At 37.0% G+C, this 16,813-nt stretch overlaps 1 protein-coding gene across 6 annotated transcripts in view; it reads left to right on the forward strand.

Moving 5' to 3' along the window:
* inpp4b (inositol polyphosphate-4-phosphatase type II B) overlaps positions 1-12,915 on the forward strand; it is a 184,339-nt gene extending 171,424 nt beyond the window's left edge. For 5 of the 6 annotated variants that reach the window (XM_051909733.1, XM_051909752.1, XM_051909769.1 and 2 more), the window contains one exon: positions 10,411-11,245. In XM_051909733.1, coding sequence (XP_051765693.1) covers positions 10,411-10,588 — 178 coding nt within the window. In that variant the 3' untranslated portion in view covers positions 10,589-11,245. The other variant, XM_051909742.1, reaches the window with a different exon arrangement.
* Positions 12,916-16,813: the final 3,898 nt, after the last annotated feature.

Raw genomic sequence — 16,813 nt, forward strand, 5'->3', positions numbered from 1 at the left:
TTAGAGACAGATTATTCTCTGTGCACCACACCATTAACCTCTGTGCCTCCTCTCTGTAGGCAGACTCATCGCTTCTGGTGATCAACCCCACCACAGTCGTATCATCTGCGAATTTGATAATGATGTTAGTATTATAAGATGGTGTACAGTCATGAGTATACAAAGAGTAGAGAAACGGGCTCAGTACACAGCCTTGTGGGACTCCTGTGCTGAGTGTCAGAGTTGAGGAGTGATGTGAACCCATCCGCACCGACTGTGGCCGCTGTGTTAAGAAGTCCTTAACCCACAGGCAGATGTTGTGTTGTATGCTTAGGTCTGGCATCTTGGAAAACAGTCTGCTAGGTATGATGGTATTGAATGCAGAACTGTAGTCCATGAACAGCAGCCTTGCATACATTCCTTGATGTTCCAGGTGGCACAGTACAGTGTGGAGGGCAGTGGAGATGGCATCATCTGTCGACCTGTTGGCCCTGTATGCATACTGGTGAGGGTCCAGAGTAAATGGAAGAGCAGCCTTGATGTAATGCAGGACCAGCCTCTCCAGACATTTCATGATTACAGGTGTCAGTGCAATGGGCCTATAATCATTGAGGGATGTTATGGCAGCCTTCTTTGGTACTGGCACTATTGTGGATGTCTTCAGGCATGTTGGAACAGTGCACTGCAACCGAAAAAGGTTAAAGATATTTGTAAATACCTCACCCAACTCTGCGGCACAGTCTCTGAAGACGCGCCCTGGGATGCTATCTGGACCAGCCGCTTTCCGTATGTTGATTTTACGGAGAATGTGTATCACCTCAGTAGGTTGGATGATGAGTGCCTGGCTGTTGGTGGCAGGAACTGGATCGATAGAAGTCTCAATCCTCTCCACCTCAAAGCGTCCGAAGTACTGGTTGAGCTGCTCTGCTTCTAGAGCACTGCTGTTCAGAGGTGTAAAGTCCAGGGATCAGAAAGTAAAAGTCCTGCCATATTTTTTATTCCACCCACTGAAGCGGTGTTAAAAGTCAAGGGTCAAGAGCCCAACTAAAGCAAACACTCATCTCTACGATGGTGGCTTAAAAATTTTGATTTTCTCCTTTGGTGATTCTGCTTGTTATCATCAGGTGTCTTCAATAATGGTCAATCATCACTCAATTTATCATTTAATTATCTCATTAACTTTAATACTGCTTCAGTGGGTGGAATAAAAAATATGGCAGGACTTTTACTTTCTGACCCCTGGACTTTCCACCTCTGCTGCTGTTAGTTAGACTGCTGATGTTATTCTGCCCAGTAATGTGACGAATCCCCTGCCATGCCTGTCGGGTGTCTGAGTTGCTGAAGTGAATGCTGTTCGTGGAGTTGTTTAATCAGATCTTCAGAGATTTAATGTCTTTTATCTTCAGTTCATCTAAGGCTGTGGCTGAAGAAAGTTGTAGTTTGTGTTCTTATTTCTCTTTCTTTCAGTGCTTGTTCACAGCAGGTGTTTGAATGATTGAAAGAATGTTTCAGGAACATCATACTAACTTTTCAATAACATTCTACTAACATTAAGGAAACTGCACATTTTCATGTTCTTGGAATGTATCAAATCAACGTTCCTAGAATGTTGAATTTTAAATCAAAATTAAGTTGAAAGAACGTTTGAGGAACATTATACCTTATAAAAAAAAAGTTCCTCTAACGTCAAGAAAACTGGGTGTTTTTTACATTTCCCAGAACCAACACTGAATATTTAGAGAACATTCTTATAACAAAATTCTGTTAGCTGGTCAATTACTAGATTTAAAGTAATATTATTATTTTGCACACTTTGACTCAATAACATTGCCACTACTCATTTAACATCAAGAAATTATTTAAAGTCTGTAACTTAACATTCTGCCAAGATTTTTCTGCATACGATTTTTTATTTTAAGGTCCTTTTATGCCTACTACATGTTGAAATTGTTAGGAAACAGTTCAGGGAACACATCTGACAAATAACATTTGATGTTTTGTAAACTAATGAGGTTTGCATCACATAACCAGCTCCATATGTTTGGCTTTTCTGACATGGTTTAGAACTGTAGCCCACTTGTGGTGATGAGGGCTCGGGTTCTGGATGTTTTATTTCATATTTGCAATGCAATAAAACATTCACGTTCATCTGTTTTGGATAAAACTGATCATGCTTCTAGCGCCACTCACTGGACATTTCACTTTGAAACTGTCGCGAAACGTAATATAATTTTGCAGAAATGTTGACGCATATTAGATCCGTAATTCTGTCTTTAATGTTAATGTTAATGTTAATCAAACAATAAAAGAAAAGAGGGAATCACTCACTGCTCCTGACTGAACAACATTTGAAGCATTCCTGGATTCTTTCCTGGATTTACTCCGAATGTTAAACAATAGCCCAGAAAGAGATAATGAGATTTTCAATTGATGTTTTATATATTAACTCATTTATATTTTAATGACATTTTCTGCTGATATTTCATTTTACTTACAAAGTTATACAAATCATGACAGTGAACTGACTCGGTAAATCAAGCTCTTGTGGTACCCCCATTCATTTAAATGTTTCATGCTTTTTGGACATGCACATCATAATAAATAGACTTGTTTACAAAATTTTAAGAAATAAATGTGTCATATATGACTGAAAATGGGAGAATCTTAGCTTTAATGTGGTATATGGCACATAGTCAGGATAATTATGGTTCAAATGTGTTGCAGTTTTAAAAATAAGCTTGTTTTTACATCGGAACATGATTTTCTGAGCCCGAAATTGAGCAAATCTTTGACATGGTCTTGCTGTCAATATCAAAGATATAAAGATTATAATTTCACAGATTATTCTTTACATTTATGTATGATGATTTTTAGAAAACAGGGAATCACAAAAAAAAATGTCTTTAGCTGGGTTTTCACTGGCAGGATCACATATCATTTAAGACTGATATAAAATTATCAGAAATTATCAAAAATTTTACTGATATAAAATTATAATTAAACTTTATTAGAAGTATTTCTTGATTGCACAATGCACATTTCTTAATATTATGCTTAAAAAGTGTTTTAATATCAATATTAATAAGGATTGTGTGATCTTTGTATAATATCAGTCTTTAAATGCAAGATATTGAAAGTGTATCTAAAGTATAAAATTGTAAAGTGCAAAATTAGTTGTTTCAATTTAGCAGACTTTAAGTATACCAGTTTGGTATACATAAGTACAATTACAGGGTATTTTTATTTAGCACATAAATATGTAAATGTATTTGTAGTATACTAAGCACATAATATACGCTGCGCCAAAATATGATTCATTTGCTATATATACAGTCAAACCAAAAATTATTCAGACACTAGATATAATTTTTTATATATTTTTTTACTAGTGGGTGCAGGACACTATAGTTCATTTATGTAAGTGAGGATAGCAAAATAAAGTAAACTGTGACATATTATACCCAAAAATTCTTCATACAGTGGACTGCCAGTAAAATTGATAAAAATATATTAACCCTTTTTTTAAACTATAGTGAATAAACTGTATTAATGAATGAAATGTTCAAGGTGTCTGAATAAGTTTTGGTTTGGCTGTATATAACTTAATTATGGTAAATGTGCTCCAGCTGTGATGAAGGTCTTGAGTTCAAAATCTGCATGTCAGTCTGGTTTATTTAAGAAAAGTCGTTACAGTGCAGGAAAATCATTGGCGATATTCAACACATTTGAGCTTTGCTGCTACTTCCAATGTAAACAAACTGCCTTAAACAAACAGCACTGCTCTCAAGATTGGTGTAACCCTATAAAACATCTAGTTAACATGGTAGCTCAGCTGTAAGGTAACACTTGAAACTGTAATGTGTTTTAATACGGCTTTGTGAACAGAAGTTCCAAAATGTTGTGTGTTGTTATCATGTATAGTTACATGTAAAAATACTTGTATGGAAGATTTCCTCATTGCTACTGGTTTCAGCACATATTTGAGAAATTAGGAGTTCTTGTCATTTTTGAATATTTGAAATGCTATAGTGAGGCATAGACTTTCTTTTCAGAGAAAATAAGCACAGTGATTTGCAAGTTTCCTTCCCAAATCCCCACAAAGACACCAGAACCTGCTAAAGATGCTCATGTGGAGTTTGAAGTGCCTGTGATGGGCGATTCTCTTATTAGTTTTGTTGGGTGTTGATGCCCTGAAGGCTTCAAGTTTGTTTGTTTTGCAATGGCAGATGAGAAGGCTGTTGATTTTACGTAGCAGAACCGGTCTGCGGAAATTGTTTAAAGCCAAAAGAAAGTTGAGCTGACAAATTTGGATTGATGTCAACCTATGTGAGATTCACTCAACTGTATAGATTTACTGTGACATTTCAATGAGACAAAAACAAAACTCTTTCATCCGTTTTCAAAAGAGTATCAAAAGACAAAGAACGTTTGTTGCTCTTGGATTCCTGAAATCAAGGTCACCTCGATTGACCTTTGCGTGCATCTGTGAAACCCTGGATTTTCACTTTTTTCAGCTTTAACTTTTTTAAGTGGTCAGAAAGTAAAAGTCCTGCCATATTTTTTATTCCACCCACTGAAGCAGTATTAAAGTTAATGAGATAATTAAATGATAAATTGAGTGATGATTGACCATTATTGAAGACACCTGATGATAACAAGCAGAATCACCAAAGGAGAAAATCACAATTTTTGAGCCACCATCGTAGAAATGAGTGTTTGCTTTAGTTGAGCTCTTGACCCTTGACTTTTTAATGTTAGATTTTGTTTGGGCTGTTTTAGCTAAGTTGTAACAGCTAGACAAGCAAAGAAAAAAAGATGGTCAGGTGGTGTTGGTTATGTTTTTAAATAATTGTTATTTTACCTGAACTGAACTCATTTGGAGCCCAATCTCTGAGTTAAATTTACATTATTGATTACAGCAGCACTGTGATTCTACAGCAGAGGATCAGCTTTATCAATATGATTCAAAGGATTTCACAAAGGCTGTTCTGAATACAAAAAAACAACAACTTTCTTTTAGGCATACAGACATCAAGAATCAGAGTATGAATCTCAACAACGGTGACAAGCAACATATTCTGATAAACAGATCAACTCTGAACATTAGAAAACAAGCTACTAAAAATACATAAAAAAATAAAAATAAATAAATAAATAAAAATAGTGAGAATAAAGGAAATTACTAAGACAATTAAGCTCATAATTTATTCATGCAGCAATGCATGATGGGAGCCATGGATGAATTTTGATTGGTGGCTCCCAGAATGCACTGCAACATGCTTTATTATCCGCACCACTGTTGAGATTCACAGACTGATTCTTGATGTCTGTGTTTCTGAATGAATTACTTCTTTTTTTTTTTGGGGTCAGAACAGCTTTTGAGAAACTCTTCAGATTATATTGAAAAAGCTGATCTTCTGCTGTAGAATCACAGTGCTGCTGTAATCAATAATGTAAATCTAACTCAGAGATTGGGCTCTAAATGAGTTCAGTGATTCAGATCAAATAATGATTATGTGAAAACATAACCAACACCACCTGATCATCTTTTTTTTCTTTGCTTGTCTGGCTGTTATGACTCAGTCCAGCTCAAACAAAATCTAATGTTAAAAAGTCAAGGGTCAAGAGTTCAACTAAAGCAAACACTCATCTCCACGATGGTGGCTTAAAAATTGTGATTTTCTCCTTTGGTGATTCTGCTTGTTATCATCAGGTGTCTTCAATAATGGTCAATCATCACTCAATTTATCACTTAATTATCTCATTAACTTTAACACCGCTTCAGTGGGTGGAATAAAAAATATGGCAGGACTTTTACTTTGTGACCCCTGGACTTTACACCTCTGCATGAGAGCTACACATTCCAAAAAAGTTGGGACAGGTAGCAATAAGAGGCCGGAAAAGTTAAATGTACATATAAGGAACAGCTGGAGGACCAATTTGCAACTTATTAGGTCAATTGGCAACATGATTGGGTATAAAAAGAGCCTCTCAGAGTGGCAGTGTCTCTCAGAAGTCAAGATGGGCAGAGGATCACCAATTCCCCCAATGCTGCGGTGAAAAATAGTGGAGTAATATCAGAAAGGAGTTTCTCAGCGAAAAATTGCAAAGAGTTTGAAGTTATCATCATCTACAGTGCATAATATCATCCAAAGATTCAGAGAATCTGGAGCAATCTCTGTGCGTAAGGGTCAAGGCCAGAAAACCATACTGGATGCCCGTGATCTTCGGGCCCTTAGACGGCACTGCATCACATACAGGAATGCTACTGTAATGGAAATCACAACATGGGCTCAGGAATACTTCCAGAAAACATTGTCGGTGAACACAATCCACCGTGCCATTCGCCGTTGCCGGCTAAAACTCTATAGGTCAAAAAAGAAGCCATATCTAAACATGATCCAGAAGCGCAGGCGTTTTCTCTGGGCCAAGGCTCATTTAAAATGGACTGTGGCAAAGTGGAAAACTGTTCTGTGGTCATACGAATCAAAATTTGAAGTTCTTTTTGGAAAACTGGGACACCATGTCATCCGGACTAAAGAGGACAAGGACAACCCAAGTTGTTATTAGCGCTCAGTTCAGAAGCCTGCATCTCTGATGGTATGAGGTTGCATGAGTGCGTGTGGCATGGGCAGCTTACACATCTGGAAAGGCACCATCAATGCTGAAAGGTATATCCAAGTTCTAGAACAACATATGCTCCCATCCAGACGTCGTCTCTTTCAGGGAAGATCTTGCATTTTCCAACATGACAATGCCAGACCACATTCTGCATCAATTACAACATCATGGCTGCGTAGAAGAAGGATCCGGGTACTGAAATGGCCAGCCTGCAGTCCAGATCTTTCACCCATAGAAAACATTTGGCACATCATAAAGAGGAAGATGTGACAAAGAAGACCTAAGACAGCTGAGCAACTAGAAGCCTGTATTAGACAAGAATGGGACAACATTCCTATTCCTAAACTTGAGCAACTTGTCTCCTCAGTCCCCAGACGTTTGCAGACTGTTATAAAAAGAAGAGGGGATGCCACACAGTGGTAAACATGGCCTTGTCCCAACTTTTTTGAGATGTGTTGATGCCATGAAATTTAAAATCAACTTATTTTTCCCTTAAAATGATACATTTTCTCAGTTTAAACATTTGATATGTCATCTATGTTGTATTCTGAATAAAATATTGAAATTTGAAATTTCCACATCATTGCATTCCTTTTTTATTCACAATTTGTACAGGGTCCCAACTTTTTTGGAATCGGGTTTGTATAATGCTGTCAACATAAATTAACCCTTAAAGACAAAGATAATTTTTGGGGCTTCTGAATCGCCTGCACTTTTCTCTGGTTTTCTAACCCATTCTAGCAGTCAGCATCAAGTGCCATATATCATTTTAAACAGGACAACTTGAAGTTTCAGTTTAGCTCATTTAAAGTGCCAATTTTACATTTATTTTGTCTGAGAATGGATAAAATTCCCAGAATTTAAAAAAAACACCAGCAGAAATCTAGTGTTTTTCACTGTAAACTCACACAAAACCTCCTGAAGTTTGAATTTTTTCTTTTAAAAAGTTATATTTGGATGTTTTAAACTTTCAGATGAAATTTTGTATAAATTTAACAATCTCTAAGCAAGTTATAGCCATTTATTACAATATTACTCTAGATAAAACTACAATATTACTCTTTAGGGATAAACAGGTATACTTTATTTATTGATGATGTGTGTCCAAAAAAGACCAGGGAGTAAAATTAATACAAATGTAATACAACAGAACACTAAAGCAAAAGTGACTTATTAGAGAAATATATTTTCAATCTGAACATGAATAAAAACAAATAGTGTTGCAAGTAATGAAAACAATTATGAAAAGTGTCTTGTGCAACGAAAATAAAAACAGTGCAAAGTTTTTTTCACAAAATACACACAAAATGAGAGAGAAAAATAAGTAGTTCAACTGAATTACTAATGTTAATGATCTTCACGAACTATAAAATAAGTATTTAGATAATATAACAACCAAACAGAGCAGTCCTGTGGCTGTACTCCTCACGTTCGCGTCGCATTTGATTGCACCGGTCCACTGCGTAGAGACACATTTGAAAACATAAATTGCAATAACTTATCAGATGTGAAACTGTTTTATCCTCATTTTTGTTTCAGGTTATGTCAAAGTCATGCTTTGTAACATGAGTGTTCTCATTCAAATCTGTTATTTTTGTTTGTTTTCATACACGCAGATACACGCGCACACAAATACTTTCACTTTGCGCTTATTAATACTTCCAAAGAAACATGACAGTATTGTGGTTCAAATTACCAAAACCTATGTGTTTTGGTTGAGATGATGATGGTTTGAACCAATCTGGGCATAGGAGGCGGGACTAGGCATCAACAATCGTTCCTGTTTGGCTTAGAGGAACAAACCACATGCATTGCCTTAACGAATCAATGCTGCAGATTTTGATGACGTAACCAGTCTTACCACGGAGCCTCTGAATGTCAGAATGACATAAATGCGAAATCACTGGAAAGCCGAGAATCTCCTCTTTAGGGTACATTTTATAGCATACAGATTGGATTAGCGGTTCAAAAGTTATTAAACATTTTAGAACGATAGTTATTTTTGGCCGCCGGCGGCCGTCTCAGTTTTTGAGGGTTAAACATAATTGTGCTCTTGAGAGTGTTTGGTGTTGAAAAAAAGGAATCAGTTTATTGATAGTGAGCATTTAAAATCTATTAACTTATTACTTGTGAGGGAATTTTTGGGAAACTTGTTTGAAAATGATGATTAGTTTTGCAATTTAGCAAGTCAGCAACAATCTGACTGATGCTGATAACTTAAGACTGATTTTTGAGTCTCTCATTCTCAAACGCATTCAATTCAGACTGCAAACAAGTCAGCTGAATTTGTTTATTTGCTGTTACTTGCAATAGATTCAGTACCGGATTATTGTAGTGTGGAGTTCTGTCCGCATCGGTAGAAAAATATTAGTTTAGTTCATTTAAAGTGTCCCTTTTATGCTTTTTCAGATATTACCGCTCATGCAGAGAAAGACAGAATTGGATTGATTTTGAACTGCCGAAACGAGTCATCAATAATTTCATTTTCACTTTCTGCACGAACCTACATAAATTTGTAACACATTTGCATCTGACCAATCAGAGCAGAGTTAGTCTCAACATCAGACGTCACGCCCAGGGACCGTTGGCTGAACGTCTGGTGCATATGGCACACTTATCTGGAAACACTTCAGGAGTTTCAAAGTTGTCATCTGGTTGGTTAAATTATACAGGATGTCCGGGAGATGTGTTTCTTTAACGGTCCGCCTGGAAACAAATGCCGTGACACCAAACCTCCCCGTAGAAGAAGAACGCGGTTGTATTTACAATCGCTTACCAGAATCAACTAAATGCTGGATTTTCAAAAGTATGTGAAGTTCGCGGCTCCATTGTTGCAGTAAACTTGGACAACAGTCTTGAATTAATCATTTATTAGATGCACGCCGATCTGTTATTGTAGAGACATTACATTTTCACGCCCCTAAACATGACGCGGAACAAAACAAACTGTGATTGGTTGTGTTACATGTCAGTCAGACGTCCTCTTGGGCGGTCCTTGGCCAATGAATGCTGCGATAGAGTCCAGACCTTCTGCCGTCAGTCTGAAGGTCTGGCTATGCGAGACTACGAGACTACGCAATCACAACAGACCGGGCTATCTGACCAATCAGAGCAGAGTAGGCTCACAAAAAGGAAGGGTTTAGGGAGATTGAGTCAGATCAGTGATCACATAACTGATAGATATAAACATTCAAGAACCATTAAAAGGATAGTTCACCCAAAAATGAAAATTCTGTCATCATTTTAAGTTATTCCAAACCTGAATGAGTTTCTTTCTTCTGTTGAACACATAAGAAGATATTTTGAAAAATGCTGGTTACCAAACAGTTGCCATTAATTTCCATAGTAAGAAAAAAATACCATGGAAGTCAATGGCTACTGTCAACTGTCTGATTACCAACATTCAACAGAAGAAAGAAACTCATACAGGTTTGGAACAACTTGAGGGTGAGTAAATGATGACAGAATTTTCATTTTTGGGTGAACTAACCCTTTACCAAGAATATTTTCATCCTGCTTCTGGCATTTTTGAAGATTTTGGAGTTTTTGTCACCATTTACCATTATTTTTGTCGTCATTTTAAAATCGGTGTGTATTAGAATTTTGTTGAATGTGTTTGTTTTGTATGTTGAAATAACCCATTTCACCTTTTCTTGAGTTTGTTTGTGTTTCCAAACTGACCTATTGAACTAACTTCTTGTTGGATGTGTTTGTGTGTTTGCTTTTCTCTCTCTCTCTCTCTCTCTCTCTCTCTCTCTCTCTCTCTCTCTCTCTCTCTCTCTCTCTCTCGTTTCATCTGGGAACGCTCAGCGGTCGCTTGGCCCAGGGAGATGTTGCCCAATGGGACGACCCTGAAGCGGGCTCCATAGCTATTAACAAGCCGGCGTCCCGCCACTTCTATCCAATTGCCCTTCTGCTTGTCAGCTCCCACCTGCTGGTGGTGTGGCTCATTTTAAGTCTTGTTTTTTTGCTTGCAAAATACCAATAAACTGCTGATTATGCCATAACCAAGCTGCGTCTAACTTCTTACTTGCTTTCTTAAATGGTTCTCTCGGTCTCCACCAATAACTTTTCGTACAGGAGTGGATACTGTACGTTTACGGGTATTTGATGTTTTACCACTACTAACAACTAACAAGTTGTAGTACTTTCACTTTGAGCACCCAAACTGATGTTTTTGGTAATATTTTTTTGTTCAAACCCTCATGTCTTCCACCCTCATGTTATTTCCTTGGTGAAGCACGAAATGTCACATACAGGCTTGGAAAGGCGAGGGCGAGAACAGTAAACAATGCCTGAATGTTCATTCTGGGTGAATCATTCTTTTAAAATAAAACCAAAACCAAGATGTTTTTTATTGATCTCAAATTCAAAGCCTTTTAGCAGATGCATGTTTTTCCGTCAGAAGGAAGTGAAGATGTTTTTGTTTTTGACATGCTCCAAATGCACCATGAACGTCACAGTTATCTCTTGCATTATGCTTTGAAGTGTCATTTATTTGGTACAATGAAAATGTTTCCTCATGCTTTGCATATTAACTGACAGGTAGAAACACTGAGGCCTTTGCACTGTTGTTTTGGTTATTTTATGATTTAATCCTCCTCCTCCTCCTCCTCATCATCATCCCTTTTCTTTCTTTCTTCATCTTCCCCTCATCAGAGAAGGCTGCCGGATTGAGAATGTGCAAAAGAATATAAAGTGCAGAAAATATGCTTTCAACATGCTCCAGCTGATGGCCTTTCCCAAATACTACCGGCCACCTGAAGGGACGTATGGGAAGGTGGACTCATGAAACAGCACTTATTATACACAGATACAGTGGGGTTCAAAAGTCCACATTGAAAATCATGATTTAAAATTAAAAAAAAAAAAAAAAAAAAAGTCAAACAAAAAACAATGATACGAAATAATGCTTGGATGACAGAAGCCCTTGAGCAAAACCTTATATACCAAATACTTCATTGCTCGGTTTCACAGACTAGGCTTAAAGGATTAGTTCACTTTCAAATGAAAATTACTCCAAGATTTACTCACCCTCAAGCCATCCTAGGTGTATATGACTTTCTTCTTTCTGATGAACATAATCGGAGATATATTAATAAATATCCTGACCCGTCCAAGCTTTATAATGGCAGTGAATGGGATCAACGATTATGAAGCTGAAGAAAGTGCTTCCATCCATCATAAACGTACTCCACACGACTCCAGGGGGGTTAATAAAGGCCTTCTGAAGCGAAGCGATGCATTTGTGTAAGAAAAATATCAATATTTAACAAGTTATAAAGTAAAATAACTAGCTTCTGCCAGACCACCTTCCGTATTCAACTTAGGAAAAAAGCATAACTGATGTCGTGTCAGTTACGCTTTTTCAGTAAGTTGAATAGGGAAGGCGTAGGACGTAGCGTAAGCGGTTTCAACTGCGAGAATTTTTACACTTTCTTAAGTTGAATACGGAAGGTGGTCTGGCAGAAGCTAGTGTTAAATATGGATATTTTTCTTACACAAATGCATCGCTTTGCTTCAGAAGGCCGTTATTAACCCCCCTGGAGCCGTGTGGAGTATGTTTATGATGGATGGATGCACTTTCTTTAGCTTCAAACTCATTGGTAACGTTTACTGCCGTCAGATGTGTCAGGATATTTATTAATATAACTCCGATTATGTTCATCAGAAAGAAGAAAGTCATATACACCTAGGATGGTTTAAGGGTGAGTAAAGCTTGGGCTAATTTTCATTTGAAAGTGAACTAATCCTTTAAGACATCTGTGAAACCAGGCCATTTCCTTTTATTTAAATTTACACTCAAATCTCAGACTTTTGAACCCTGCTGTTGTGTGTGTGTGTGTGTGTGTACGTGCACATTACAGCCAATGAAGAGCAGAAAAGTTGCTTTTTTTATGTTTTTAAATGTTTTATGTTTTAAATGTGCAGAATATGTTCAAACAGAAGGTCTACTGAAAAGGACATAGTCTTTTTTTTATGGTTTCAAGAAACAATGCAGTGCATTATTTAAAAATAATTTAAAAATACTAAATGTATAGTAAATATACATTTTTTACATACATGTCAAATGTGTAGAAATGTTTTCTATTGAAAGTTAAAAGGCGAGAGATTGTTTTGCAGGAACAGGAACTGTCTGAATATGTAGCTTTGAATGCCAAGTAGCTGTTTGCACCCCTGTCACATTCATCACATGTCTGTATATATGTGTCTCAAGACCAGAAATATTTTGTTATTGTTTTGGTTTTTCTATTGATTCTGAAAGTGTGTACTGTTTGCTTTTATATTTGTGTATATAAATACATTTCACTGTCATTTATGTTTTTTATGATGATTCCTTGACATACAGTCAAACCAGAAATTATTCAGACATTTTTGATATATTTTTACTAGTGGGTGCAGGACACTATAGTTCATTTATGTAAGTGAGGATAGCAAAATAAAGTAAACTGTGACATATTATACTCAAAAATTCTTCATACAGTGGACTACCAGTAAAACTGATAAAAATTTGGGACCAAAAATTATTCAGACACTTTGACCTGACCATGTTTTGCTTAAGTGTTATCTAACATAATTAAGATTAATTTTTTCTGACACAGTTTAACTCTGAGATCTTGTCATATTTTATTACCATTTTTTTTAACTATAGTGAATAAACTGCATTAATGAATGAAATGTTCAAGGTGTCTGAATAAATTTTGGTTTGACTGTATATCCATAACAGTTTGTAAGTTTTGCACGCGATGTAAGCTTACTTAATGTGCTCTATGCTGGCATCTCGTAGCTGTAAACGAAACTCGCTCTTTGTGCCACAGACTCTGATCTTATCAAATGTCACTTTGGAAGCTTTTATTTGCAAATTTGTGATATTTTTAGATGCTTATTTTGGCGTGTGTGCGTGTCCCCCGCAATTTTAATAAAATGTAAATTCGTCCCCCGCATTTTTTTCGGGCAAGATAGTCTACGCATGACCTGTCGTTTGAGGCGATCTAAACATTATGGAGCGCTCACTCTCGTGTAATGTTTCATTCATACTGGAAGCCGGAGGGCGCTCTCTCGCAGAGAGTCCAAAACGGTTTCGTAGCAGTAATTCAGCTATTCGCTCTAGCAGCAGCTGAATAAAATGCAGAAAATATGCATTGACTGATGAAACGTGAGGACAATAAACACGCAAATGTGACAAGATATGGATTATTATGTGCTTTTCAAGCCATCTCAAGGTATTTATTGACAATAACGTATATGAATAATGCAGTGCTAATTGACAACCTTTTTAATGTTTTTGAAAGAAATCTCTATGCTTGCCAAGGCTGCATTTATTTAATAAAAAAAAATACAGTAAAAACACCGCTCGACCTGCCACTCAACCCGTCACCGCTAGGGGCAGCTGCCACTCGACCTGCCACCATTATTTGCGCCTGCCACGGGAACCCATTACACAATATGTAAGGTGTTTTTAAACAAAAAGCAGCACGTGTCCCCTGTATCCAGCAAGATTGCTCTATTTGTCATCTTAACTTATATTTTATTCGCTCTTTTTGTCCATAATGGAGCGTGTCTCGTGGCTTCTACTAGCGTCGCGCCTGCCTCAAGATCTCTCACTGTTTTACAGCTACCAGACACTCCGATTGATGCACGCGAGCTAACGGATAGATAAATAAGAGCAGGATTGCACTATTTGTCATTGGTGGATCCAAAATGATCAATATTCATATTCATGCATTTTATTCGTATTTCATGTTAATCATTTATGGCTTATGATTTATCAATATTACTTTTGATTTCATATATTCATGTACTTCTACTCCATATATTAATCCTCATCATATTTTCAAGTATTTACTCTTTATTGTACTCCTTTATGGTTATTCTTCTTTTATCTTTAAGAGCACGTATGCTTGCTATATTCAGTTGTTCTTCAAAGTGTTTCCGTGTGACAGGTCATGTTGACACATTTGTGGTTAAATATTGGACGCCTGCCAAGTACTGCAGAAGCGATGGTGTTTTCAGAATTAGTTGCTCATTTGAATTTGATGTACCTTTTATATCAAAATATGTCTGTTTCCATTTCTTCAGACGTGATAATGTAAGATCTACAAAATTCCCTTAAGGGTGTCAACACCTATATCTATTTTCATCTATCTTTGACATTTGACCAGTCAAACTGACCTAGCTGTTACACCAACTATGACATAATGGATAAGTCTGTTTGACATTTTCTTATTAGACCAAAACATGAGTTTGAGTGGGATGTAAGTTTTCCTGTGCTTATGGTATAAAACGGACTGGGTCTTTGATAGTTTAGCTTTTCTTTACTCTTTTGCTTCTCGCATCTCTTCTGCTTCTTCTCTTCTACCTCTCATTTCATTCTGCAAATGTCTTAATTTTGTTCCTTCTTTCTCTATATTCTGATCTTCATCTTCATCTATCAGATACAATACTCTAGATTTTATTATTAAGTATTAATTAATTAATTTGTTTGTCTCTATAATTTTTAATTAATAAATTTGTTATTCCTTATTCAAATTTGATCTCTGCCTGGATCTCATTTATCTCAAGTTTTTGCATCAGTCATCTTAACTTATATTTTATTCGCTTTTTGCCCATAATGGAGTGCATCTCGTGGCTTCTACTAGCGTCGCGCCTGCCTCAAGATCTCTCACTGTTTTACAGCTGCCTGAATCTGATACACTGGGACAAAGTTGGTTTGACGTTGGACGTTCAATATACGCAAATTTAGGGACCGTCTCAAAGTTACATACGACATTGGTATACACGTTTCTAACTTCAGTAAAACAGTGAGAGATCTTGAGGCAGGCGCGACGCTAGCAGGAGCCACAAGACGCGCTCCATTATGGGCAAAAAGAGCGAATAAAATATAAGTTAAGATGACAAATAGAGCAGTCCTGCTGGATACAGGGGATACGCACTGCTTTTTGTTTAAAAACACCTTATATATTGTGTAAGATCGCGAGACAGGTGCATATACCCGTGGCAGGCGCATATGTCCGTGGCAGGTCCCGTGGCAGGCGCAAATAACGGTGGCAGGTCCCGTGGCAGGCACGTATATCCGTGACGGGTCCCGTGGCAGGAGCAAATAACGGTGGCAGGTCGAGTGGCAGCTGCCCCTAGCGGTCACGGGTCGAGTGGCAGGTCGAGCGGCAGCTCCCCCTGCCACGCAAAGATTTTACTCCTACTGGACTCCAGTCTTCAATGTCACATGATCCTTCAGAAATCATTCTAATATGATGATTTGCTGCTCAAGAATTAGAATGATTTCTGAAGGATCATGTGACACTGAAGACTGGAGTAATGATGCTGAAAATTCAGCTTTGACCACATATATTGTACATTTTACAATATATTCACATAGTAAACAGCAATTTTAAATTGTAATACTATTTCACAATATTACGGATTTTACTGCATTTTTTTGATTAAATAAATCCAGCCTTGGTGAACAGAAGAGACAATTGTACAATTGTAATGTTTCCAAACTTTTGATACTGTAGGTACTGTATGTTCTGCAATCTTTTTTTTTTTTTTTTACATTGTACAAAATTCATAAGGACTTAAAGCACAAGTGTTTGTAGTACATAAACCAATCATAAAATTGTTATAAAATATAGGGAAAAATAATAGATATTGTTTGTTGTTCAGCAGTGTATTTGATTTCTTATTAAAAGCGAATTGATTTCAAATTAAAAGCAAGAGATGAGATAAAAAAATAAATAAAATCGATCAAATATTCAATGGTCAGATAAAAACTGGTATTACACCCAACACTTCTGTCCGCCTCACTTTTGAAATGATGGCTACACCCCTGGGTGGACCAGATTCAAAATGATGGTTGTGTTGATCTGATTATTCTTGCCTGGTCACATTCATGTTTGTCATCGGTCAGAACAGAATGTCTCTCTGGAACAAGTCACCTGCACGTTTAAAAAAAAACAATCACGCAGGTGCATCTGAATCCAGCGGAGTGCACGTGCGACTAAGTGACAGTCCATCATGCACCACTGCACTAATGCCGATCAGTATACGCAGCAGGTTCGCTGTGAAGTTGATTCATTGTGCCGTTGATCTTTTGCTATCACATTTGCTTTAACATTAAATAGGCTAATACCAGAGATTATTGTTGTCATAATTTGTATGATGCTGTTTTAATCGTGACGTTGCAGAAACCGTTTATAAAGTAGAATTACCTGTC

This window comes from Ctenopharyngodon idella, chromosome 1 (genome assembly GCF_019924925.1).
Source record: "Ctenopharyngodon idella isolate HZGC_01 chromosome 1, HZGC01, whole genome shotgun sequence".
Taxonomy (NCBI): domain Eukaryota; kingdom Metazoa; phylum Chordata; class Actinopteri; order Cypriniformes; family Xenocyprididae; genus Ctenopharyngodon; species Ctenopharyngodon idella.